A 25,577-nucleotide genomic window follows, 5' to 3' on the forward strand; every position below is an offset into this window, starting at 1 on the left:
ATTACATAAAAATCAATCTTCCCCCCCCGGTCGTCCTATCATTGCGGCGCGAGATTCACTGTATTACACTGTGTCTCAGTATTTGGATTTTTACTTGCAGCCCCTCATTCGGCAACATCCAAGATTCCTTAAGGACACGACCTCTCTGATTCAAATTCTCAAGGACATGTCTCCATTACCAGATCAATATCTTCTGTGTACAGTTGATGTGGTGAACTTGTACACCAGCATTCCACATGATCGCGGACTAGCAGCCACTGAATCATTCTTACGCATGCAATCCGTGTATGATGGTCCCAACATAGACTTTTTTATTACGCTGTTAGAACTGACTCTATCAAGAAATTATTTTCTTTTTGACAGTAAATTCTACCGTCAGCGAACTGGGTGCGCAATGGGTTCTTGTGTCGCGCCCAGTTTCGCGAATACGTTTATGAGCAGGGTAGAACAACAATTGTTTTTTGACAACCCGGAAACCAGTCAACGGATCAAGCTTTTTACCCGCTACATAGATGATATTCTGATCCTGTGGCATGGTGATGAAGACTCATTCCATAAGACCATGGAGGTAATCAACCAACAGGATCCTGCCATCAAATTTACATTTGAATGTAACAGTGACACCATCCATTTTCTGGATGTGCTTATCTCGATTGATGCTCAGGGTAATATAAGTACTTCTATGTACTATAAACCAACGGACCGGAATACGGTGTTGGAAGCTAGCAGCCACCATCCGGTAGCCTCCAAATGGGGTCTCCCCTATTCTCAATTTCTCAGAATTATCAGAATCTGCAGTGATCGGAGAGATGCCGAATTCCATCTTGACAAGATGTTTCATAAGTTCTTACAAAGGGGGTACAATTCCAAAGTACTCACAGAGGCTAGAAAGAAGGCATCAGCTCTCTCACAGGCAGATGCACTCCAGTTGGTCCCCAAAAAAATGAATAGGGACAGCATTATTTGGACACAAGACTTTCACACAGCCAGTAAAGCTATCAACAAACATGCCAGACGGATCTGGCCTATTATCACTAGGAACAAGGAACTCACGGCATTAAAGGACAGTACCATCTTAGCTTCTTACAAACGAGGGAGAAATATTAAGGACATTGTAGTCCATAATGATATTTCTACATTCACCAGCCCTAAATCCACTCATTTCCTAACTCGCAAACCAGGTAACTATCGTTGTATAGGTTGCACCACCTGTAGCTGTTTGGAACAAGGCAACAAATTTCAACATCCCCGATCTGGTAGAACTTTTTATATCAAGCACCCGGTGACCTGTACCACATCTTTCATTGTCTATTACATCAAATGCCCATGTGGCCTTTTATATGTAGGGAAGAGTATCAGGCAATTTAAAGAGTGAATAGCCCTACACCGCTCCAGCATTCGTGCTGCATTGGAGGGCAAAGGCTCAGACCAACCTGTGGCCAGGCACTTCAAACAGTTCCAGCATAGTTTGGCTTCTATACGATATAAGATAATCGATTGGATTAAACCACAGATCCGGGGTGGAGACAGAGGGAAGGCCCTTCTCAAGAAAGAAGCAAAGTGGATACATATATTACAGACTGTCCAACCTTTTGGTCTTAATGAAACCCACAGCCTGAACTGTTTCCTTTGATTACTTAATAGTGCTCAAGTTTTGCGTTTCCCATAGGGGTCATTTAACACAGTGTTTTCTTTCCCCCCGTTCTCACAAATCAGTATAGTACCCACAAATGATGTGTTATTAGTAGACTCTATAGGTAGTTTATTTAAAGCTGATGGGTACCCCTAGGTTTTAATAATAACTATAGCCCTTCAGTATTACAGTCAATGTGTTGCATGTCTTTTTTGCAGACCTCCGGGTATAATATTCACCATATGTGTGTGGCTTGTTTTGTACTATATAAGTTGTTTTTTTGTGATATTTGAGCCTCTACATTACATCAGCCACGGAATCTGCATCAACTTTTGTTCATGTTATAAGAGTACTGCTCCCTTTGCATTTTTTTCTGTTTCTCGGTCATGATAAAATCAGGGTTGCAACTTACTTTGCAGAGTTTATGTGTTACTAGGTAACAGTTTCCATGGATACCAGCCCCGCCCATCTAGCCGAGTCGGGCTCTCGGCGAAGTGTCGCGCAGATGACGTCATCGGCTCTGAGCAGGACGGCGCGGCGGGAGTCCTCACACGGTTAGGTGAGTCTATTTAAATGTTATTTTTCTTTGTATGTGGTATGTCTTGATAAAAGAGGTCACAGCCTCTGAAACGTTGGCAATATACTACGTGTCAGCCTGTTTTTTTGAAAGCCTGGAGTGCCGACAATTTGTCTGTTTCTACTTAACACGTTCCAGTGTCTGTATGGCACCCGGCCAAGCTGCTATTGATAAGAGAGTGCCGGTCATTCGACTGGATTATATATATATTTATATATATATATATATATATAGGTGTATATACTGTATATATGTGTACATATATAGATATGTATATATATATATATATATATATATATACACAGACATACTAGTTTTACGGACCCAGCATATACTGGGTCACCTCAGTCCCCGCCCCCGTGCTTGGCTCCACCCAGTTCTGGAAACCCCCCCATGAAAATCCTGCGTTTGCCACTGACATGCAATCTGTAGTATATGTCAGAGGAACAGTGCCTCTTTTGGATTCCATTCCCCATGTCCATGTTTTTTTCCAATTTGTCACTTCCCTATAGTTTAGTTTGGTTCACAAATACATATATTTATTATTAGGTATTTTAGTGTATGTGATGTTTATATGCTGAGTTCTCTCAATCATTTGTATCCATTATTTTGATTAACTGTATGCCTTATTCTGGCCATGGTTATGGATCAATAGATCTACAATCAGATGTTCTACAATCATTAGGTCGACACCATATGGTCGACAGTGAAAATTGTTTACATGGACAAAAGGTCGACATGGTCATTAGGATGACCTATGAAAGGTCAACCAAGGAAAAGGTTGACAGGTACAAAAGGTTGACACATGAACATGTTGACATTAAAATGGTCGACACAGAAAAAAGGTTGACACAACATTTTTGCGTTTTTTGGGGGTGTCATTTTTGCCATCTCAGCATGTGCACCCCCAATTAGTGTACTGTATCCCTGCGCATGGCGAGCGTGCTTCGGGCTAGGTGCCTCGCTCTGCCACCTCTGCACTCGGCCCAGGTTACTATTCCCAATCGTAGTCCATGTGGATGATAAAGCATGAAAAAGTGGAATTATTTATTAAAAACCCTCATGACGACCATATGTGTGTCGACCAATGGCATGTCGACCAATTGAACCTGTCGATCTTTTGTACCATTGACCATAAACACTGTCAACCTTTCTCATGACCATGTCGACCTTTTGACCATGTTGACCTAATGCATGTCAAATATACCGTGTCGACCTAGGGACTTTCTAATTAGACACTGTAGATATATTGACTGACCGCATACCCTGGCCCAGGGGCACCAGAACGTGTTGGGGGAGGGGCATAGGTATAAATAAATTAGCTCTCCCCCCCCCTCATGATTATGATGCCCCCTTGCCCCCCCCCCCCCCCTTTCTAAAGCCTCTGCCCTGGCCACACATACAGCTTTGTCCCAGCCAATTGGTCTGATGTTGTATGTGCGAAACATAAACTACATAAAACTCCCTGATGTCTAATAATGTGCTCAAAATCAATCAGATAATTATTAGATGTATTGGTAAATGCAGTGAAGTTTTCGTTTAAGAATTGTGATGGGAAATGTGAGCTGTTCTCTTCTCTGCAGCCTCAATTAGTGCAAAACAACTACTGTACTTACTTCTTAACAGCAAATACAAACAGTCCTATCCTTGTGTCCTTATGTTGGTTATCTAAGATGTCAATGTCATATGTTCCATCCCAGATAATCGGGGCAAGCCAGGGAGTGATGACATTGAGCCCTGATTTCCTACAGAAGAAAAGACAAACACAATATAAAAATAATCAAATCTTCTAATACAATGATTTTTCTTTTTAAATAAATGTTAAATGGAGATACAACGTCATTATAGACAATTCCAAGTCGGTTGACAATAACTGCTTCCAAATTGCATGTAGGAAATAAATGTACATTTTCACCATACTTGCCTACCTGACCCTCTCCATGAGGGAGAAAATGCTCTGTTCCTGGACTTTCCTGGTAATGTATGATCACCATCACCTGTGGTGAGCTAGTTAATTGATAAGAAAGGTGTTTCACCACAGGTGATGGCAATCATACATTACCAGGAAAGTCCAGGAACAGAGCATTTTCTCCCTCATGGAGAGGGTCAGGTAGGCAAGTATGATTTTTACCCATATTCAGAGTTTGTTAGTGCACTGCCCTTATTTATACACTGGTTTGATACCTGTCTATTTCATCAATACACATTTGTACCAGCCCTATCCTTGATGTGAGACCCTGGGTTGATGTATTTAGCATACCTCCCAACATGACCCTCTCCAGGAGGGACACAATGCTCTGCTCCTGGACTTCCCTCTTAATTTATGATTGCCATCACCTGTGTTGAAACACCTTTCTAATCCATGAACCTGTTCAACACAGGTGCCGGCCATCTTAAATTAAGAGGAAAGTCCAGATGCAGAGCATTCTGTCCCTCCTGGAGAGGGTCATGTTGTGAGGTATGATTTAGGCTTCAAAATACCCCTTTACAGGCCTTCAGTGTGAGGTTGCCATACTATCCCTTTAATCAGGGAGACCTATGATTTACACAGGTTCTTTTGCTGATTAAAACCAGGTGAAATGCAGTCTTGAATTTAGCCAGCCACAGAAACTGTGTAATTTATACATTTACCGTTTAAAGGATGTCATGGCTACCAGTTGAATGTAGATGCAACAGAAAGGAGTATGACTGCACAGTTGCATGCGCTTGGTTCTGTGCAAAGACTGGAAAAAAACAACATTGGCTGTAAGCACCACTCAAATCAATAAATATCCCCGACCTCTCAGCTGGTATGGGAAAATAGGTGTTAGGGGGGGGGGGGGTCTGACGGTTCCCCCTATTTTCCTAATATCAGCACCAAGCTGCAAGCTGGACCAGCTTGGGGGGCAGGGGGACACACGATAAGTGGGGCAACCAGTCCCAAACTGCGCAGTCTGGGGCTAGAATTCTTTCGTAAGTTGGGACCCCGAAAATAAAATGGGATCCCAAACTCAGTACTCAGGCATCCCTAAGGGCTGTTTCACACACTCAGGTTTGTCCGGACGGCAAAAAGCCGAACAAAAGTCATCCGTTTTTTTACCAGCTGGCAAACCCTTTCACATACAACGGCTTTCAGCCGTGCTTACTGCTGTACGCATGTGCAGCAGCAGAAGAAAAAAACGTTGTGTGTGAAAGCTCCCATTCACACACATTCTAGACTGCCATCGGGGACGGCACGGCAACAACGCGGCAGCGGGACCTTTCAGTGGATATTTCCGGCTGCAACCTGGCCGTGCTGTGTGAAAAGAGCAGTGTGTTTTCATATATTACTGAAAACACTGCAAGGCAAAAAGCCGTCCAGCTTTTTGCCGGCCGGTGAAAACCGGCTAGTGTGAAACAGGCCTAACAGTGGCAGATGTTCTCTGGTCTCTCTTGCCTGGTGTACTTATTAAATACACAACATAGGAGAAGCTGCTGCCAGTGGGCATTCCAGCAGTTCAGTTCTTATACTACATGTTGTGGCTGTAGCTCTACTAAAATCATGCTACATACTACTGCTACTGTGTCAAGACTTCAGTTTCTGGCTGATCTAGGGGTATTTCCTGGCAACTGGAAACACCCGCCACCCCCCCTGTGTTTGCCTATGCAGTTATGCCCCTTCAGCCACAAGAGTAGATGTTAGTAAAATGCATATGATTGCATGGCTTGCAGATGTATACACTATTTACTAGCTTGTGCCGTGTGAAAATATCAAAATACATGCTGGGCAATGACAAGAAGAATGAAGAAAGCGATCGCTTCTGCGATCGCAAGAAGATTGACAACAGGAAGGCGTTCCAGGGCAGCAACTCACCGTTTTTTGCGAGTGGTGAGTCCAACGCAGGCGTGTCGAGGCGTTTGGAGGGAGGATGTCTGACGTCAATTCCGGGACCTGCAACGCTGGATTCATCGCACAGGGTAAGTAAAGTAACTCTTACCCTGGTCTTGTTTTACACAAAACTTTTTTTGCATAGCAGGGCTGTACAAGCGATCGCAGTCTTGCTATGCAAAAAAACACTCCCCCATAGGCGGCGCCTACCTGATTGCACAGGCAGCTAAAGGTTGCAGCGTGCGATCAACTCGGAATGACCCCCTAGGTGCATTGCAGGGGGGGCAGATATAACATGTGCAGAGAGAGTTAGATTTGGATAGGGTGTGTTCAAATTGAAATCTAAATTACAGTGTAAAAATAAAGCAGCCAGTATTTACCCTGCACAGAAATAATATGACCCACCCAAATCTCTCTGCAAATGTTATATCTGCCCCTTCTGCAGTGCATATGGGGGGGGGGGGGGTGTCATTCCGAGTTGATCGCTCACTAGCTATTTTTTGCAGTGCTGCGAACAGATAGTCACCGCCTATAGGGGAGGGTATTTTTGCTTTGCAAGTGTGCGATCGATCGCATGTGCAGCCGAGCACTGCAAAAAAGTTTTGTGCAGTTTCTGAGTAGCTCAGAACTCACTTCAGCCTGTTCTTGCCCAGAATTGACGTCAGACACCCGCCCTGCAAACACTTGGACACACCTGCGTTTTTTCAACCACTTCCTGAAAATGGTCAGCTGACACCCACCAACGCCCTCTTCCTGTCAATCTCCTTGCGATCGGCTGTGCGAATGGATTCTTCGTAAAAATCCATTGCTCAGCAACGATCCACGTTGTACCCATATGATGCGCCTGTGCATTGCGGTGCACACGCATGCGCAGTAGTGACCTGATCGCAGCGCAGCTAAAAATCCTAGCGTGCGATCAGGTCGGAATAACCCCCTTGGTTTTGCCCATTTGCTAACAAATTTACTGCTGCGATCAACTCTGAATTACCCCCTAAGAACAAAGAGTGCATGTAACATTTTGCTTAGCTGCCATGCCATCCACTATTTTCAATAAAATAAAAGCTAAAAAATTACAATGGGGCACATTTGATTTTTCCTTGTCCCCAATGTACCCTAGTTACTCCCTATTGTAAAATCAGGACTGAACCACCAGAACCATCGAAAAGAAACGCCAGCGTTCCTCTGTTCCATGTTTGAGGGCTGAATGGCGGAGAGCTGGAAATTCACAGAGGGCTTAATTCAGCATGAAATGCTGCTGCGGCAGCATTCGCATGCTGAAACCCTGTGAAGTGTGCGCACATGCAGAAGCCATACTGTTCGTGCGCACACTGTGAGATGTGATGGCATCTTACATCTGCGAATGTCTCTGCCTAATTGACAGGCAGAGATATTCACAAAGCAAGAGGGGGCGTCGTGGCGGCGTTAAAGGGCAGTCGCTGTGGCATTTTGGAGGGGGGCGCAGTCCGGACAACGCAGGCATGTCCGGACCATTTGCAGGACAGGCCGCGGTGGCTGTGTGTCATCACATGCAGCCGCTGCAACCCGAAACACGGGAAGCCGTCTGCCTCATCAGCAGCTAGGCTGCGTAGGCAGAGGGTGATAAAGCCTATTCTTTACCTTATAACATTCACTATTTATCTGTAACAGACTCAGTACGCAATTGGCGTATGAAGTACCGTAATGGTACGCACTTAGCGTAGCAGACGCTAGGCCGTGGTCGAGACGCACGAGCGGCACGTTCGCTCACAGCTTACGCTTAGTATCGAGTACGCTATAGGCGGCTCGAGTACCGTAATGCTACGCTATTGGCGTAGCGGACGCTTGTACCGCGAGAGTGGGATACGAGCGGCGCTGACGCTCACTGAATTAAACACACAAAGCCTTGTTATCAACACACTGTAAGGGTATGCTTATGCTGTAAACCTTATTACTGTAATATTACCACAATGTAACGCTGATTAACCCTTGCCATATGAAAGCTGTTGGAGCGATTAAGACGCTCAGAAACCCTATATCATAACTAGTAAAACACACACTCCTTGCTAAGGTTCCAACACCTTTACTAGATGATTTTAGTAAGTAAAAGGGAAAAGTACAGTTAACAGCTTATACACTACAAAACTAACATTAATATCTAAACAGAATAACTAGACATGAATATACAATAGCGGCACAATCGCAAACAATAACAGAGAGAGAGAGTAAATGGCTAACACAGAAGGAGAACAAGATGGTCACAGAGAAACTTACACACGTGGGAATGATCGCAAGCGCAGTCCTGGAAACCAGCTCTCAGTCATCACAGAGAAAACCTTGTAGAGAGAAGTGAGTGAGCTGGCCCAGGCTGGCTGCCTTATATACACAACATACAGTAACAATACAATGGTCCCTACAATCTCATTGTTCATTGGACACAGGAACCTGTCTTCGCATTATAACAAAAGGTCATAAGTTGGTTCGAACAGGTGGGATGTGTCTAGTTCCAACTGCTCAGGTGGGAGGTATCCTTGGGATTCCCGCCGCATGGATAATGAACAGTAAATATAGTAAATGTCCATAAACTACTTTTAGGCATAACTATACACTGGAGCGAACGATCTCTTCCTAACCAACACCGTAATATTACTAACGAAATACTCTACAGCTGGATAGTAAACACCACCGCTCAGACCTGTCTGACCCTTCGTATCATGCAAAGAGGAATTTCTCTGTCCACGAACCAGTTACACTAAACATACTTACAGATATTATTAAGGGGACTATTACCTATAAAACACATTATATTGGTTAAATATGTAGCGATCGAGTCGCCCGCCAGACGCACACAAACTCTACCATAAATGCGCATACCACGCGCCAAAGCGCACGGCCGTGGAGGCATCGTCACGCAACTGCGAATATGCGCACGCACAGGAGAGCGTGTGCACGCGCAGCGGGCATGTGTATGGGGTTAGTGCAAGGCATTGTGGATCACGATATTTTTCGACTTTGACAGTCCACCCTTTGGCAGTCACCAATAACTGCCACTTCCTAAACAATTCAAACAGAAAAATATATGTCATCATGTAAATACCTTTTTATGATTGGGTAAAGGGAAGAGAGGAGAAGGTGGGAAAGATATGACCTAGTGAGATAGTAAAGCATGTGTGTATGAATCCATGTCTGAGGGGTCATGTATCATCGTGCCGTACGTGTTCTAAATCAAGCTTTGAGGTATTGCAAAGTATACATTTGAATCCTTCTTATCCCGTTTTAAGGGTCTGTGGATGGGCTGTCAAACTCTACCGAGCTCTTTTCGGCTTTTGGTTGCAACAAATGGGGTGCAAATTAGTTGATGATACATGAAGGGGGAGAGTATGTGGATGCTAATATGTGAGAATCACCTGTCGACTATGTGGGATACTACCTGGAGGTTGTAGAGATGAAGATAAGAAACAAGCGTTATAAATGCAGTCATATAACTATGTGAGTTTTAGTAGACAGTCGCCGATTGGGGTCTTGTTGATGTCTTGTCTGATGTACGTGTTGTCTGATGTCTCGCGGTGCTTTTGCTGTAAGTGGCGAACAAAAGCTTTTCCAGTGTCCATAAAATTACAGTCTCTAAAGTATTGGGTTTCCAGTAGATAGTTAAAGTCACTAAAAGTATTGAGTGTCTGTGACACAGTTCATCAATGGTCTGTGTAAAAGAGGTTGTCAAATTCTTCTTCCAAGTGGATGTCCTTGTACCTTGGAGGAAAACAAAGGAGAAACGGGTGAAAGAAACGGACCGTGGAATCACATTTTCATCACAACATTGTCTCTATCGTTGGGTCGTAAATTAAACCAATTGGTATTACAGTGTCCTCGCTCCTCAGACTCATCACTCTGGTACTACGTTTACACTTCATTAAAGTCCGAACGCATCTATATATCAGACCAATCAATATGACGACTCCCAGAATACACAAGAGAAATTTCCCTACATCCATGATAATGCCTTGGGCCCATTCTCCTAAACCAGAGAACCAATTTCGTGGGTTCAACCATGACACCCAGCCGGTCAGCTCATTACCCACTGCAGCGAGTGTAAGGTTGTGTCTCCTTCGGTACTCCCACTTCAATTGCAAAATGTCATCCATCTTTTGGTCTATGACCTTGGCCGGGTCCTCAGTGCTGTTTGTAATATACGTGCAGCACTTTACACCATACTGAGTTGCTAGGGTAAACACAATACCCGCCTGTCACTGCTGTGAGGTAATTGAGAATCATCCTATGCTGAACCAGCTCTGTTTTGTAGGCTTGTAGCTCTCTCCCAGTATACCCGAACGTGTCGTCATACATTTCGGTGATATTGTCTATCAGGTTCGCAAGCGCGTTTATATACCTAAAGTTTATCACTCCTCTGGCGGTACGAGTGATATCTAACGCGAGTAGGAATTGAATCCCGGTGGATTCATGGATCAGATCAGAGGCCGGATGCTCTGTCCTCTCTATCAGGTGCCTTTTAACGATGTGCTCGTAATGAGTGTGAGTATAAGGAGCTTGGGCACCACGGTGAATGTCTTTCATTTTGTTATGGGATACAGTCATTACTTCAGCCAGTACTTTTCCAATGTAACACAATCCCTCTGAGTTTGGGGCAAGCCACTTATACGCCTTCCTCCCGCATATGAAATATGCATCATCGGGGAGAACATATGGGACGGAGTATGACATAACCATGTTACAAACTTTCCATGTGAAATCTCCTAACCCTAATTCTCCCATCTGTCTAGTACACGTATCCGGTTGTACGATATGTGCACAGTATCCTGGTGATACTACTCCAACTCGCATGGTCCTACTTCCTAGAGTGTACCTATACCGGAAATATTTTCCACTGTTGGCTATATGGCGTATAAGCTTTGAATCTATGGGCATTCTATCGGCTCTATGTGAAAATGTCATGGTTTGGTTGTTCCATGACACTTCCCAATTTCCCGGCTTTCGGGGATTGGAAATGTTAAAGCATACTAAGGACCTATCTACATGATATTGGTGGAGCTTCAAACTAGGAGGACTAGAGATATTAAACCTTTTGTCCACCGGCCTCCCACCACTTAACTCAAGTACCTCTCCTGTCGTTAAAGGGAATGGTACTAGTCCTGATTTTCTATGACCTTGAGGTACTTGAGAGCACACCCAACAGTCTGTCTGGTTTAACACTTTTCCCACTAAGGAGTGATAGTCACTCAATGGATGCCGGTCCATGTGGATATTAAAACTGGACTGACATTTCTTGATGCACCCATCCTCGACTATACTGTCACAATGCCTACAGATGCAGTTCTCTTCAGCTAACAATCCTTCACAATTTCTTCTATTGTCAATGCTACCAGATCGTTTTCTGATACTCGCCTTTACTCTGTGATTGTGTTGCTCTTGGAAATCTACGCCTCCATCCTGGTCATCAGAACCCATTCCAGATCCTTTCTCGACCTCCATGGTACTCTCACCGAAACAGACTGCTCTGGTCAACAATAGGGTCAACAAGAAAATCCGGATCACAGTCTCTTGGGGTAAGTCCATCTTATAGGAGTAAAAGGAGAAGAATGAGGAGGGGGAAGGAGAAACTGAGGGAGATGGGAAATGGAGAAAACAATAAAAGGGAAAAAGAAATCTAGCTCGACAACCGCCTCCGATCTTATTATTCTCAGTGCTCAGGTGTCGTCTCAACCTTCCTGAAACAGACACTCTAGTGATACAACTTCCTCTACCGTCTGTTCTTTGTCACGAGACCTCTCTGGACCAGCAACCTTCTTACAATGGGACGAATGGACCCAAGTCTCCCTCTCGGCAACCTTCAATGCTGTTGTGCTGGTTAATAAGACTTGATATGGTCCTTCCCATCTGTCAATAAGGCAACCTGAGCGTAGAAAATCCTGTATCATTACATAATCCCCAGGTTCAATGTCATGACAATTACTGTCTGGCAGATCAGGAATCACCAACTTTAGATTATCATTCTGATTCCTCAATTGCTTACTCATCTTAACCAAATACTTTACGGTTACTTCATTGTTACACTTCAAATCATCCTGGGGGTTAATCATAACATGGGGTTGTCGACCAAACAGAATTTCAAAGGGGGACAGATTAAGAGGGGACCTGGGAGTGGTTCTGATGCTATATAGTAAAAGTGGCAAAGCTTCCGGCCATAACAATCCTGTTTCAGCCATCACTTTGCTTAACTTGTTTTTAATAGTGCTGTTTACTCTTTCCACTTTCGCACTCGCCTGGGGGCGGTACGGAGTATGCAGCTTACTATTAATTCCCATTAACTTACACATTGCTTGAAAGACGTCACCTGTAAAATGGGTACCCCTATCACTTTCAATGATTCTAGGGATACCATACCTGCACACAAATTCATGCACAATTTTCTTTGCAGTAAACACAGCGGTATTTGTGGCCGCGGGAAATGCTTCAACCCAATTTGAGAACACGTCAATACAGACCAATACATACTTTAAATTTCTACAAGGTGGTAATTGTATGAAATCAATTTGTATTACCTGGAAAGGGCCATTTGTAGGAGGGATATGGGATGGCTCTGTTGGTATTGCCTTTCCGATATTCTTCCTCAAGCAGGTGAGACATGTCATCGCTCTTTTACCCACATGGGAAGAAAATCCTGGGGCGCACCAATAAGCTCTTACCAACTTGCACATTCCTTCTTTGCCTAGATGAGTCAGCCCATGTGCCGCTTCCGCTAGACTTGGAAGGTATGCTCTGGGTGCCACTGGCTTACCCTGTCCATCTGTCCAGAGTCCTGAGGACTCCTGGCCATATCCTTTTGACCTCCTGACTGCCTTTTCTTGTGGTGAACACAAATGTTGCATTTCACACAATTTCTGTGTGTTGACAGTATTGAATACCATCAGTTGTGTGATGTCTGTCTGTATGGGGGTACTGGCTGCTGATTTAGCAGCTTCGTCTGCTCGGCTGTTACCAAGTGATATCGGGTCTTGGCTATACGTGTGAGCTTTACACTTGATAACAGCCACTCTGTCGGGTCCCTGTATCGCTGTTAGAAGTCTTTTGATGTGGGCTGCATGCGCTACGGGTGTGCCAGCTGCCGTCATGAAATTTCTGAGGCGCCATAGGGCCCCGAAATCATGGACTACTCCAAAGGCATACCTAGAATCCGTGTAGATATTGGCCGCCTTACCTTTAGCCAATTTGCATGCTCTGGTTAGGGCAACCAGCTCAGCAACTTGTGCTGAGTGTGGTGGGCCTAGGGGTTCCGCTTCTATGATACCTTGGTCATCTACAACTGCGTATCCAGTACACAAGTCTCCCGAGTCCGTCTGTCTGTGACAACTACCGTCAGTGTAGAAAGTAAAATCTACATCTTCCAGTGGGTTGTCACTGATGTCAGGCCTTGCCGTGAAATTTTGGGTCAAATATTCCATACAATCATGCGTGTCGTTTCCTGTACTAAATCCTCCTTCACCATCACTCTCATCCTCCACCCTTTGTGCCTGTCCAGGAACACCTGGTAGATATGTTGCAGGATTTAGTGCGCTGCATCTCCTTATGGTGATGTTTACCGGGGCCATTAGTGCTAATTCCCACCTTGTTAACCGTGCGGATGAGACGTGTCTGGTTTGGGCTGAATTCAGTAAGGCTGACACTGCATGTATTGTATGAATTGTGAGGTTGTGTCCTAGCACTACATCTTCGCTTTTACTTACTAGCAATGCTATTGCTGCAACACTTCGCAAGCATGTGGGGAGGGATCGCGCTACCGTGTCTAGCTGAGCGCTATAGTAGGCTACTGGCCTGCTGGCATCACCATGCTTCTGGGTTAAGACACCTGCCGCACACCCAGCACTCTCTGTTCCGTACAGCTCAAAGGGTTTCCCATAATCTGGCATACCTAAAGCTGGTGCCTGCGTTAGGCACTGTTTAAGTCTTTTAAATGCCATCTCAGACTCGTATGTGTGCGAAATCCGATCTGGTTTGTTTGATGAGACCATCTCCTGCAAAGGTAGGGCTAGTATGGAAAACCCTGGGATCCAGTTACGGCAATACCCACACATTCCTAAAAATGTTCTAATCTGTTGCTGGGTTTGGGGCAAAGTCATGTCATGAATTGCTTGAATTCTATCAGCGGTGAGGTGTCTCAGTCCTTGTGTCAGACAGTGTCCCAAATATTTTACCTTGGTCTGGCATAATTGTAACTTATCTTTGGAAACCTTGTGTCCTGTGTCTGAAAGATGAAACAGAAGCTGTTTCGTATCTCTCAAGGACGATTTGAGTGAATCAGAACACAGCAGTAAGTCATCTACATATACATACTGTATTAATACTGATCCGCTCTCAGGTTGAAAAGACTGTAAACAATCATGCAAGGCCTGCGAGAAAATACTTGGACTGTCAATGAAACCTTGTGGTAAACGAGTCCAGGTGTACTGAACTCCTCTGTATGTGAATGCGAATAAGTATTGACTGTCAGGGTGCAGAGGTACCGAGAAGAAAGCGGAGCAGAGGTCAATCACAGTGAAAAATTTGGCAGTGGGAGGGATTTGCATAAGGATGACAGCTGGATTTGGCACTACGGGGAATTGACTCTCAACTATTTTGTTGATCCCCCTTAGATCCTGCACTAGTCTGTAACCCCTCCCCCCACTCTTTTTAACAGGGAAGATGGGACTATTGGCAGTGCTGGACGTCCTTACCAGAATGCCCTGTTGTAGCAAGCGTTCTATTACAGGGTAAACTCCTATCTCCACCTCTGGCTTCAGAGGGTATTGTGGTATTTTTGGAGCTCTCCTACCATCTTTTACTTGTACAACTACTGGGGCTACATTTGCCATTAATCCAGTGTCTTGTCCATCCTTGGTCCAAAGTGACTCCGGTATCTGGGAAGTCATTTCCTCTACCTTGGATGGACACCTATCTACAACAACAGTGTGTGACATTAATCTTGCTGGGGAATCTAGCATATCCTGCACTTCCTGAGCGTGGCCCTCGGGTATGTCCAAGAATACACCTTCAGGAGTACAATATATGACACATCCCATTTTGCACAGTAAATCTCTCCCAAGTAGATTAGTCGGAGCCGATGCAGCCAGCAAAAAGGAATGCTTGGTATGCAAAGGCCCTATCGTAATCTCTGCAGGTTTGTTAAAGGATAGTGCTGTACTACTCCTGTTACTCCCATGGCTGGAATTGTTTTACCAGTGGTTCTCATGCCCACGGTCGAATTTATCACTGACTTGGCCGCCCCCGTATCTACAAGGAAAGGTATAGATCTACCAGCTACATCAATTGTGACCTCGGGTTCACTTCCAAGGCTCGCAATCAATTTCACTGGCTGCAAACTACAGGTGTGGCCCCACCCCTATGGTGTGTGGTGACCTCCCTGCATTGCGCTGGCAGCTATTACCTGTGAAGGGGGTAAATGGGAATTGTCAGAGACTTGCCAGTCTCTTCTTGGGGGATATCTTCTTGTTTCCCCTGCGTGTGGCTCATAACTCCGTCTCTGCGGTCCTTGATCCCAATTTCATGTGTCATGTCGTTGTCTAGGGGTTTGATATGATTTTTGTGTATTTTTCAATCTACAGTCTCGTGCAAAATGTCCCTCTTTGTGACAGTAATAACAAGTTACCACATTTGACTTACCCACAGGGGTCTGAGACTTATGCTGAGGTGGCCTTGTGGTAAGTGCCTGTATACTTACGGCCATCAGCTTATCGCTCTGCGACTCCCTGTGTCTGGTGATGTTCCGATCATGCCCAATAGCGGCCTCTCCCAAAGCAGCCACTGACATACCTCTCCAATCTGGTCTAGTGGTCTGTACCCTAGTCCTCAAAGTTTCTTTTAAACCATCCATTAACACAGAAACTGCTACTTCCCTATGATGTACATTTGTCTTGATGTCTTCTATACCAGTGTACTCAGCCATTTCCTGCAGTGCCCGATGGATATACTCTGAAGCAGTTTCCCCTTCTTTTTGTTTTATGGAAAAAAATTTGTTCCACTTAACAACAGCAGGGAAATATACTCCTAGCTGCAGATTGATTCTTTTTACATTATCTTGATTGTACTCCTCCGTAAGGGGTACCTCTTCATCTAATTTACAGTCAGCGATAAATTTCACTGAGTCAACATTGGAGGGTAAACATGCCCTCAGTAATGTCCGCCAATCTTTGTTATTGGGCTCTGCAGAATCACCTAGCTCTCTAATGTACCTCTGGCTTGCAACTAGATCTTTCCTAGGATCAGGGAATTCAGACATCATTGATCTTAATTCTGTTCGGGAAAAAGGGCAGTGCATGGCGATGTTTCTGACAGGAGTGACTCCTGAAGTGTCAGTTTTCCCATTTGGGACCGCAATTACCCTAACGGGATTAAGTTCAATAACATCACTCTGGGTTGATTCTACAACATGTGGTGTAATGGTTTCTGCATAGTGTACTGTACCGTACTTACCTGCCAACACAACCTCACCTGTCCCTCCACTAGGGGCCTTTGATACTGCTCTTACTGGTTGGGACATGCCCACTGTAGTCTCTTGTATGGTGGCTGCTAAAGAGAGTGCCGATATTGTGGTGGGCTCATCTTCCTGGTCGCAATCCTGGGGAAAGTTTAAAACAGGGTACAGCTTGCACGGGTTAGTATTAGCATCAATAATCTTAGTTACGTTATTCTTAACATCTATACATTTACTAAGTGCATGTTTATCATACACCAGTGTGCCATTCTCTGTAACCACTTTCTCTCCTGTCATGTATGGTGGTGGTGGTGCGGTGGCTATCAGTTTCCTGATAGGGTTTGAACTAGTGATGAGCGGGTTCGGTTTCTCGGAAACCGAACCCCCCCGAACTTCAGCCTTTTTACACGGGTCCGAGCCGTGCTCGGATTCTCCCGTGTGGCTCGGGTAAACCGAGCGCGCCCGAATGTCATCATCCCGCTGTCGGATTCTCGCGAGACTCGGATTCTATATAAGCAGCCGCGCGTCGCCGCCATTTTCACACGTGCATTGAGATTGATAGGGAGAGGACGTGGCTGGCGTCCTCTCCGTTATAGTAGAAAAGAGTGACTTAGTTATAATTGTGGGGAGGATTGGGGACGGGGAGCAGCTGTTAGGGAGTACAGTGCAGGGTTTTGATTATAATACGACCAGTGAGTTTAATCCGTTGTTTCTCTGCCTGAAAAAAACGCTCCACCATATCTGTGCTCAGTGTGCTGCACTGCTGCATGATATATCTGTGCTGAGTGCACTGCTCACACTGCCTAATTGTGGGGACTGGGGAGCAGTTATAGCAGGAGTACAGTGCACAGTTTTGCTGACAGTGACCACCAGTCCAGTATACGTTTGTCTGCCTGAAAAACACTCCTGTGGTGGCTTTTTTTTTCTTCATACTAGTTTAGCAGTCTGCTGACAGTGTCCACCAGGTCCGTTATTATTATACAGTATATTATATATATATAGCAGTACGGTAGGCCACGGCTGTACCTACCTCTGTGTCATCAGTCGTCGTCCATAAGTAATATAATACTATACTATCCATCCATCTACATTGTATACCTGTGGTGGCTTTTTTTTCTTCATACTAGTTTAGCAGTCTGCTGACAGTGTCCACCAGGTCCGTTATTATTATACAGTATATTATATATATATATATATATATATATATATAGCAGTACGGTAGGCCACGGCTATACCTACCTCTGTGTCGTCACTCGTCCTCCATAAGTAATATAATACTATACTATCCATCCATCTACATTGTATACCTGTGGTGGCTTTTTTTTTCTTCATACTAGTTTAGCAGTCTGCTGACAGTGTCCACCAGGTCCGTTATTATATTATACAGTATAATATATATATATAGCAGTACGGTAGGCCACGGCTGTACCTACCTCTGTGTCGTCAGTCACTCGTCGTCCATAAGTAATATAATACTATACTATCCATCCATCTACATTGTATACCTGTGATGGCTTTTTTTTCTTCATACTAGTTTAGCAGTCTGCTGACAGTGTCCACCAGGTCCGTTATTATTATACAGTATATTATATATATATATAGCAGTACGGTAGGCCATGGCTGTACCTACCTCTGTGTCGTCACTCGTCCTCCATAAGTAATATAATACTATACTATCCATCCATCTACATTGTATACCTGTGGTGGCTTTTTTGTTCTTCATACTAGTTTAGCAGTCTGCTGACAGTGTCCACCAGGTCCGTTATTATATTATACAGTATATTATATATATATAGCAGTACGGTAGGCCACGGCTGTACCTACCTCTGTGTCGTCAGTCACTCGTCGTCCATAAGTAATATAATACTATACTATCCATCCATCTACATTGTATACCTGTGGTGGCTTTTTTTTTCTTCATACTAGTTTAGCAGTCTGCTGACAGTGTCCACCAGGTCCGTTATTATATTATACAGTATATTATATATATATAGCAGTACGGTAGGCCACGGCTGTACCTACCTCTGTGTCGTCAGTCGTCCTCCATAAGTAATATAATACTATACTATCCATCCATCTACATTGTATACCTGTGGTGGCGTTTAGTTGTGCGCATTAAAATATGGAGAACAAAAATGTGGAGGTTAAAAAAAATAGGGAAAGATCAAGATCCACTTCCACCTCGTGCTGAAGCTGCTGCCACTAGTCATGGCCGAGACGATGAAATGCCATCAACGTCGTCTGCCAAGGCCGATGCCCAATGTCATAGTACAGAGCATGTAAAATCCAAAACACAAAAGATCAGTAAAAAAATGACCCAAAAATCAAAATTAAAAGCGTCTGAGGAGAAGCGTAAACTTGCCAATATGCAATTTACGACACGGAGTGGCAAGGAACGGCTGAGGCCCTGGCCTATGTTCATGGCTAGTGGTTCAGCTTCACATGAGGATGGAAGCACTCAGCCTCTCGCTAGAAAAATGAAAAGACTTAAGCTGGCAAAAGCACAGCAAAGAACTGTGCGTTCTTCGAAATCACAAATCCCCAAGGAGAGTCCAATTGTGTCGGTTGCGATGCCTGACCTTCCCAACACTGGATGGGAAGAGCTTGCGCCTTCCACCATTTGTACGCCCCCTGCAAGTGCTGGAAGGAGCACCCGCAGTCCAGTTCCTGATAGTCAAATTGAAGATGTCAGTGTTGAAGTACACCAGGATGAGGATATGGGTGTTGCTGGCGCTGGGGAGGAAATTGACAAGAAGGATTCTGATGGTGAGGTGGTTTGTTTAAGTCAGGCACCCGGGGAGACACCTGTTGTCCGTGGGAGGAATATGGCCATTGACATGCCTGGTCAAAATACAAAAAAAATCAGCTCTTCGGTGTGGAATTATTTCATCACAAATGCGGACAACAGGTGTCAAGCCGTGTGTTGCCTTTGTCAAGCTGTAATAAGTAGGGGTAAGGACGTTAACCACCTCAGAACATCCTCCCTTATACGTCACCTGCAGCGCATTCATCATAAGTCAGTGACAAGTTCAAAAACTTTGGGCGACAGCGGAAGCAGTCCACTGACCAGTAAATCCCTTCCTCTTGTAACCAAGCTCCCGCAAACCACACCACCAACTCCCTCAGTGTCAATTTCCTCCTTACCCAGGAATGCCAATAGTCCTGCAGGCCATGTCACTGGCAAGTCTGATGAGTCCTCTCCTGCCTGGGATTCCTACGATGCATCCTTGATTGCAACGACTACTGCTGCTGGCGCTGCTGTTGTTGCTGCTGGGAGTCGATCGTCATCCCAGAGGGGAAGTCGGAAGACCACTTGTACTACTTCCAGTAAGCAATTGACTGTCCAACAGTCCTTTGCGAGGAAGATGAAATATCACAGCAGTCATCCTGCTGCAAAGCGGATAACTGAGGCCTTGGCAGCCTGGGCGGTGAGAAACATGGTTTCGGTATCCATCGTTACTTCAGAGCCAACTATAGACTTAATTGAGGTACTGTGTCCCCGGTACCAAATACCATCTAGGTTCCATTTCTCTAGGCAGGCGATACCGAAAATGTACACAGACCTCAGAAAAAGACTCACCAGTGTCCTAAAAAATGCAGTTGTATCCAATGTCCACTTAACCACGGACATGTGGACAAGTGGAGCAGGGCAGACTCAGGACTACATGACTGTGACAGCCCACTGGGTAGATGTATTGCCTCCCGCTGCAAGAACTGCAGCGGCGGCACCAGTAGCAGCATCTCGCAAACGCCAACTCGTTCCTAGGCAGGCTACGCTTTGTATCACCGCTTTCCAGAATACGCACACTGCTGAAAACCTCTTACGGCAACTGAGGAAGATCATCGCAGAATGGCTTACCCCAATTGGACTCTCCGGGGGATTTGTGGCATCGGACAATGCCAGCAATATTGTGCGTGCATTACATCTGGGCAAATTCCAGCACGTCCCATGTTTTGCACATACCTTGAATTTGGTGGTGCAGAATTATTTAAAAAACGACAGGGGCGTGCAAGAGATGCTGTCAGTGGCCCGAAGAATTGCGGGCCACTTTTGGCGTACAGGCACCGCGTACAGAAGACTGAAGCACCACCAAAAACGCCTGAACCTGCCCTGCCATCATCTGAAGCAAGAGGTGGTAACGAGGTGAAATTCAACCCTCTATATGCTTCAGAGGATGGAGGAGCAGCAAAAGGCCATTCAAGCCTATACATCTGGCCACGATATAGGCAAAGGAGGTGGAATACACCTGTCTCAAGCGCAGTGGAGAATGATTTCAACGTTGTGCAAGGTTCTGCAACCTTTTGAACTTGCCACACGTGAAGTCAGTTCAGACACTGCCAGCCTGAGTCAGGTCATTCCCCTCATCAGGCTTTTGTAGAAGAAGCTGGAGACATTGAAGGAGGAGCTAAAACAGAGCGATTCCGCTAGGCATGTGGGACTTGTGGATGGAGCCCTTAATTCGCTTAACCAGGATTCACGGGTGGTCAATCTGTTGAAATCAGAGTACTACATTTTGGCCACCGTGCTCGATCCTAGATTTAAAACCTACGTTGTATCTCTCTTTCCGGCAGACACAAGTCTGCAGGGGTTCAAAGACCTGCTGGTGAGAAAATTGTCAAGTCAAGCGGAACATGACCCGTCAACAGCTCCTCCTTCACATTCTCCCGCAACTGGGGGTGCGTGGAAAAGGCTACGAATTCCGAACCCACCCGCTGGCGGTGATGCAGGGCAGTCTGGAGCGAGTGATGACATCTGGTCCGGACTGAAGGACCTGCCAACGATTACTGACATGTCGTCTACTGTCACTGCATATGATTCTCTCACCATTGAAAGAATGGTGGAGGATTATATGAGTGACCGCATCCAAGCAGGCACGTCAGACAGTCCGTACGTATACTGGCAGGAAAAAGAGGCAATTTGGAGGCCCTTGCACAAACTGGCTTTATTCTACCTAATTTGCCCTCCCTCCAGTGTGTACTCCGAAAGAGTGTTTAGTGCCGCCGCTCACCTTGTCAGCAATCGGCGTACGAGGTTACTTCCAGAAAATGTGGAGAAGATGATGTTCATTAAAATGAATTATAATCAATTCCTCCGTGGAGACATTCACCAGCAGCAATTGCCTCCAGAAAGTACACGGGGACCTGAGATGGTGGATTCCAGTGGGGACGAATTAATAATCTGTGAGGAGGGGGCTGTACACAGTGAAAGGGGTGATGAATCGGACGATGATGATGAGGTGGACATCTTGCCTCTGTAGAGCCAGTTTGTGCAAGGAGAGATTGATTGCTTCTTTTTTGGTGGGGGCCCAAACCAACCAGTCATTTCAGTCACAGTCGTGTGGCAGACCCTGTCGCTGAAATGATGGGTTTGTTAAAGTGTGCATGTACTGTTTATACAACATAAGGGTGGGTGGGAGGGCCCAAGGACAATTCCATCTTGCACCTCTTTTTTCTTTCATTTTTCTTTGCGTCATGTGCTGTTTGGGGAGTATTTTTTTGAAGGGTCATGTGCTGTTTGGGGAGTATTTTTTTGAAGGGCCATCCTGCGTGACACTGCAGTGACACTCCTAGATGGGCCAGGTGTTTGTGTCGGCCACTAGGGTCGCTTAGCTTAGTCACACATCTACCTCATTGCGCCTCTTTTTTTCTTTGCGTCATGTGCTGTTTGGGGAGTATTTTTTTGAAGGGCTATCCTGCGTGACACTGCAGTGCCACTCCTAGATGGGCCAGGTGTTTGTGTCGGCCACTAGGGTCGCTGAGCTTAGTCACACAGCTACCTCATTGCGCCTCTTTTTTTCTTTGCGTCATGTTCTGTTTGGGGAGTATTTTTTTGAAGGGCCATCCTGCGTGACACTGCAGTGCCACTCCTAGATGGGCCAGGTGTTTGTGTTGGCCACTAGGGTCGCTTAGCTTAGTCACACAGCTACCTCATTGCACCTCTTTTTTTCTTTGCGTCATGTGCTGTTTGGGGAGTATTTTTTTGAAGGGCCATCCTGCGTGACACTGCAGTGCCACTCCTAGATGGGCCAGGTGTTTGTGTCGGCCACTAGTGTCGCTGAGCTTAGTCACACAGCTACCTCATTGTGCCTCTTTTTTTCTTGGCGTCATGTGCTGTTTGGGGAGTATTTTTTTGAAGGGCCATCCTGCGTGACACTGCAGTGCCACCCCTAGATGGGCCAGGTGTTTGTGTCGGCCACTAGGGTTGCTTAGCTTAGTCACACAGCTACCTCATTGCGCCTCTTTTTTTCTTTGCATCATGTGCTGTTTGGGGAGTATTTTTTTGAAGGGCCATCCTGTCTGACACTGCAGTGCCACTCCTAGATGGGCCAGGTGTTTGTGTCGGCCACTTGGGTCGCTGAGCTTAGTCACACAGCTACCTCATTGCGCCTCTTTTTTTCTTTGCGTCATGTGCTGTTTGGGGAGTATTTTTTTGAAGGGCCATCCTGCGTGACACTGCAGTGCCACTCCTAGATGGGCCAGGTGTTTGTGTCGGCCACTAGGGTCGCTTAGCTTAGTCACACAGCTACCTCATTGCGCCTCTTTTTTTACTTTGCATCATGTGCTGTTTGTGGAGTATTTTTTTGAAGGGCCATCCTGCGTCACACTGCAGTGCCACTCCTAGATGGGCCAGGTGTTTGTGTCGGCCACTAGGGTCACTTAGCTTAGTCACACAGCTACCTCATTGCGCCTATTTTTTTCTTTGCGTCATGTGCTGTTTGGGGAGTATTTTTTTGAAGGGCCATCCTGCGTGACACTGCAGTGACACTCCTAGATGGGCCAGGTGTTTGTGTCGGCCACTTGTGTCGCTTAGCTTAGCCATCCAGCGGCCTCGGTGCAAATTTTAGGACTAAAAATAATATTGTGAGGTGTGAGGTGTTCAGAATAGACTGAAAATGAGTGGAAATTATGGTTATTGAGGTTAATAATACTATGGGATCAAAATGACCCCCAAATTCTACGATTTAAGCTGTTTTTTAGGGTTTTTTGAAAAAAACACCCGAATCCAAAACACACCCGAATCCGACAAAAAAAATTAGGTGAGGTTTTGCCAAAACGCGTTCGAACCCAAAACACGGCCGTGGAACCGAACCCAAAACCAAAACACAAAACCCGAAAAATTGCCGGTGCACATCACTAGTTTGAACCAGCCGCTTGAGCCAATCCTCTTTGTATTTCACCTTCCTGTTGCCATAATTGTAAATAATCGTAATGTCTGATCCGTCTCTTCGCGGATTTAATTAGACATATCCTTCTCCTTAGATTTTGTAACACCTCAGGACTAAAACTGCCTACTCTTGGGAACTTTTCCCCGTCATGTACAGTCATTCTTTCCCATTCATTGCACAAAACCTCTGTGTGTGATCCATATTTTTCACACATGATATACCTTGCCGACCCTATTGGCCGGGTTACTAAATCAACCTGAACCTGGGTTGATCGTCCCTTACCTGAACAACTGGCCCCCATCTTTGCAGGTGTTGCTTTCACTACCTCTGACCTTCAAATCAGGGTCTTCAGCGAACCCTTACAAAAACCAAGTTGCCCGGGTTAAGCCGACGGTGAAAGTTCAACCGAGTGCTTCCACCCACTCTCGCCCACGTTGGCCAATACGTCCAATCACTGTTGCAGCGCTGTTGTACCCAGGCCCGGCGACAGGGGGGGTCAAAGGGGACACCCGTACCGGGCCCCGACGTTGTGAGGGGCCCCAAGGATCTGGGCATCAACCATGGCATCAAGCTATGTCAGTGCAACACGTAGGATGGGGTAAAATTTAAACGGATTGCGTTGGCCAGAAGAGAGCCGTGGCACTGTATAGTTGATAACTCCGTCGGTGGAACCCCCCCCCCTCTCTGCGGCGGTAACCCAGCCACTGCCCACAGTCACCTGTCCGTGTCCCACTGTGTGCGTAGATATCACATGACGCCTTTCACAGTTCACTTCAGTCTTTGCAGTGGCGACGGTCCTAAGAGGAGCCCAGTCCAGTGCCCAGGAGAAACACTGGACTGCAGGAGAAACAGCCCAGGCAGCTTGGAACTGGAGGATAGCAGTGGTATTTTGGTAAGTGACAGCAGTCAGAGTGTGGAAACGCTGTCACGCAGTGTCTCTCATGAGCCAGAGCATACAATGCTTTAAAAAACAATCAAACCAGTCAGATAATATTCACAATGCAATGCTATTTCAAAGTAATGCAGCATATTTTTATTAAAGTGCATAGTGAATATTATCTGTGTTTTTTTTTATAATATTTAAAAAAACATTCAATATGCAATGTAATAAAAATATACTGCACTACTGCTGAGGATATGCTATAACACTATCTGCATTTTCAATACAATGTCTCTACCTGATAGCAGTGACATTAGTGGGTTGTATTAATATTGTTGAATTGTCGGCATAATGTTATTTTAGAATTAAATAACATAATGCCAGCAATTCAACAATATTAATAACAAATACTAATTTCACTGGTAGAGGACTTCTATTCAAAGTGCAGATAATATATTATGGTCCACTTTGCTCAGCAGTAGTGCAGTGTACTGTATGTATAGCAACATCCCTAACTGTGTGGAGTTTGTATATTCTCCCAATGCTTGTGTGGATTTCCTCTGGGTACTTGAGTGTCCTCCCACACTCCAAAGATATACTGTGTGTAAATCAGTGTGTGTACACGTGTTTAGGGCAGACTAAATGGGCCAAGTGGTTCTTATCTGCTGTCAAATTCTCTATTTCTTTGTGTTCACCTGAACAATACACCTATATGGCAATACATTTTATTGGCACATGCAAGGGACGGATGTGCGGGTCTGGTATCCGGGGGGGTCGGGGGTTGGAGGGAAGAGGGGGGCCCCAGAGGTATCAGTGTACCGGGCCCCGAGATTTCTGTTGCCGGCCCTGGTTGTACCCAACCTAGGGCCCCTATGAACCTTTATTTACTGGGGCGCGTGGGAGTAGGTTACCCTCCCCAGTAAGTATCGGTTGTTAGAGAATTCCTGAGTGATCAGCGAACATCCCTTAAAATAAAAAAAATCTACACAAATCACGTTAGAATGTACAAATAGCG

At 45.4% G+C, this 25,577-nt stretch overlaps 1 protein-coding gene across 1 annotated transcript in view; it reads right to left on the reverse strand.

Moving 5' to 3' along the window:
- Positions 1-25,577, reverse strand: part of LOC134957667 (histo-blood group ABO system transferase 2-like) — a 128,279-nt gene that overhangs the window by 19,787 nt on the left and 82,915 nt on the right. Inside the window, exon 3 of the mRNA XM_063939720.1 lies at positions 3,827-3,955. Within this exon, the coding sequence (XP_063795790.1) occupies positions 3,827-3,955 (129 nt within the window). The remainder of the gene's footprint in view (positions 1-3,826; positions 3,956-25,577) is intronic.

This window comes from Pseudophryne corroboree, chromosome 9 (assembly GCF_028390025.1).
Source record: "Pseudophryne corroboree isolate aPseCor3 chromosome 9, aPseCor3.hap2, whole genome shotgun sequence".
Taxonomy (NCBI): domain Eukaryota; kingdom Metazoa; phylum Chordata; class Amphibia; order Anura; family Myobatrachidae; genus Pseudophryne; species Pseudophryne corroboree.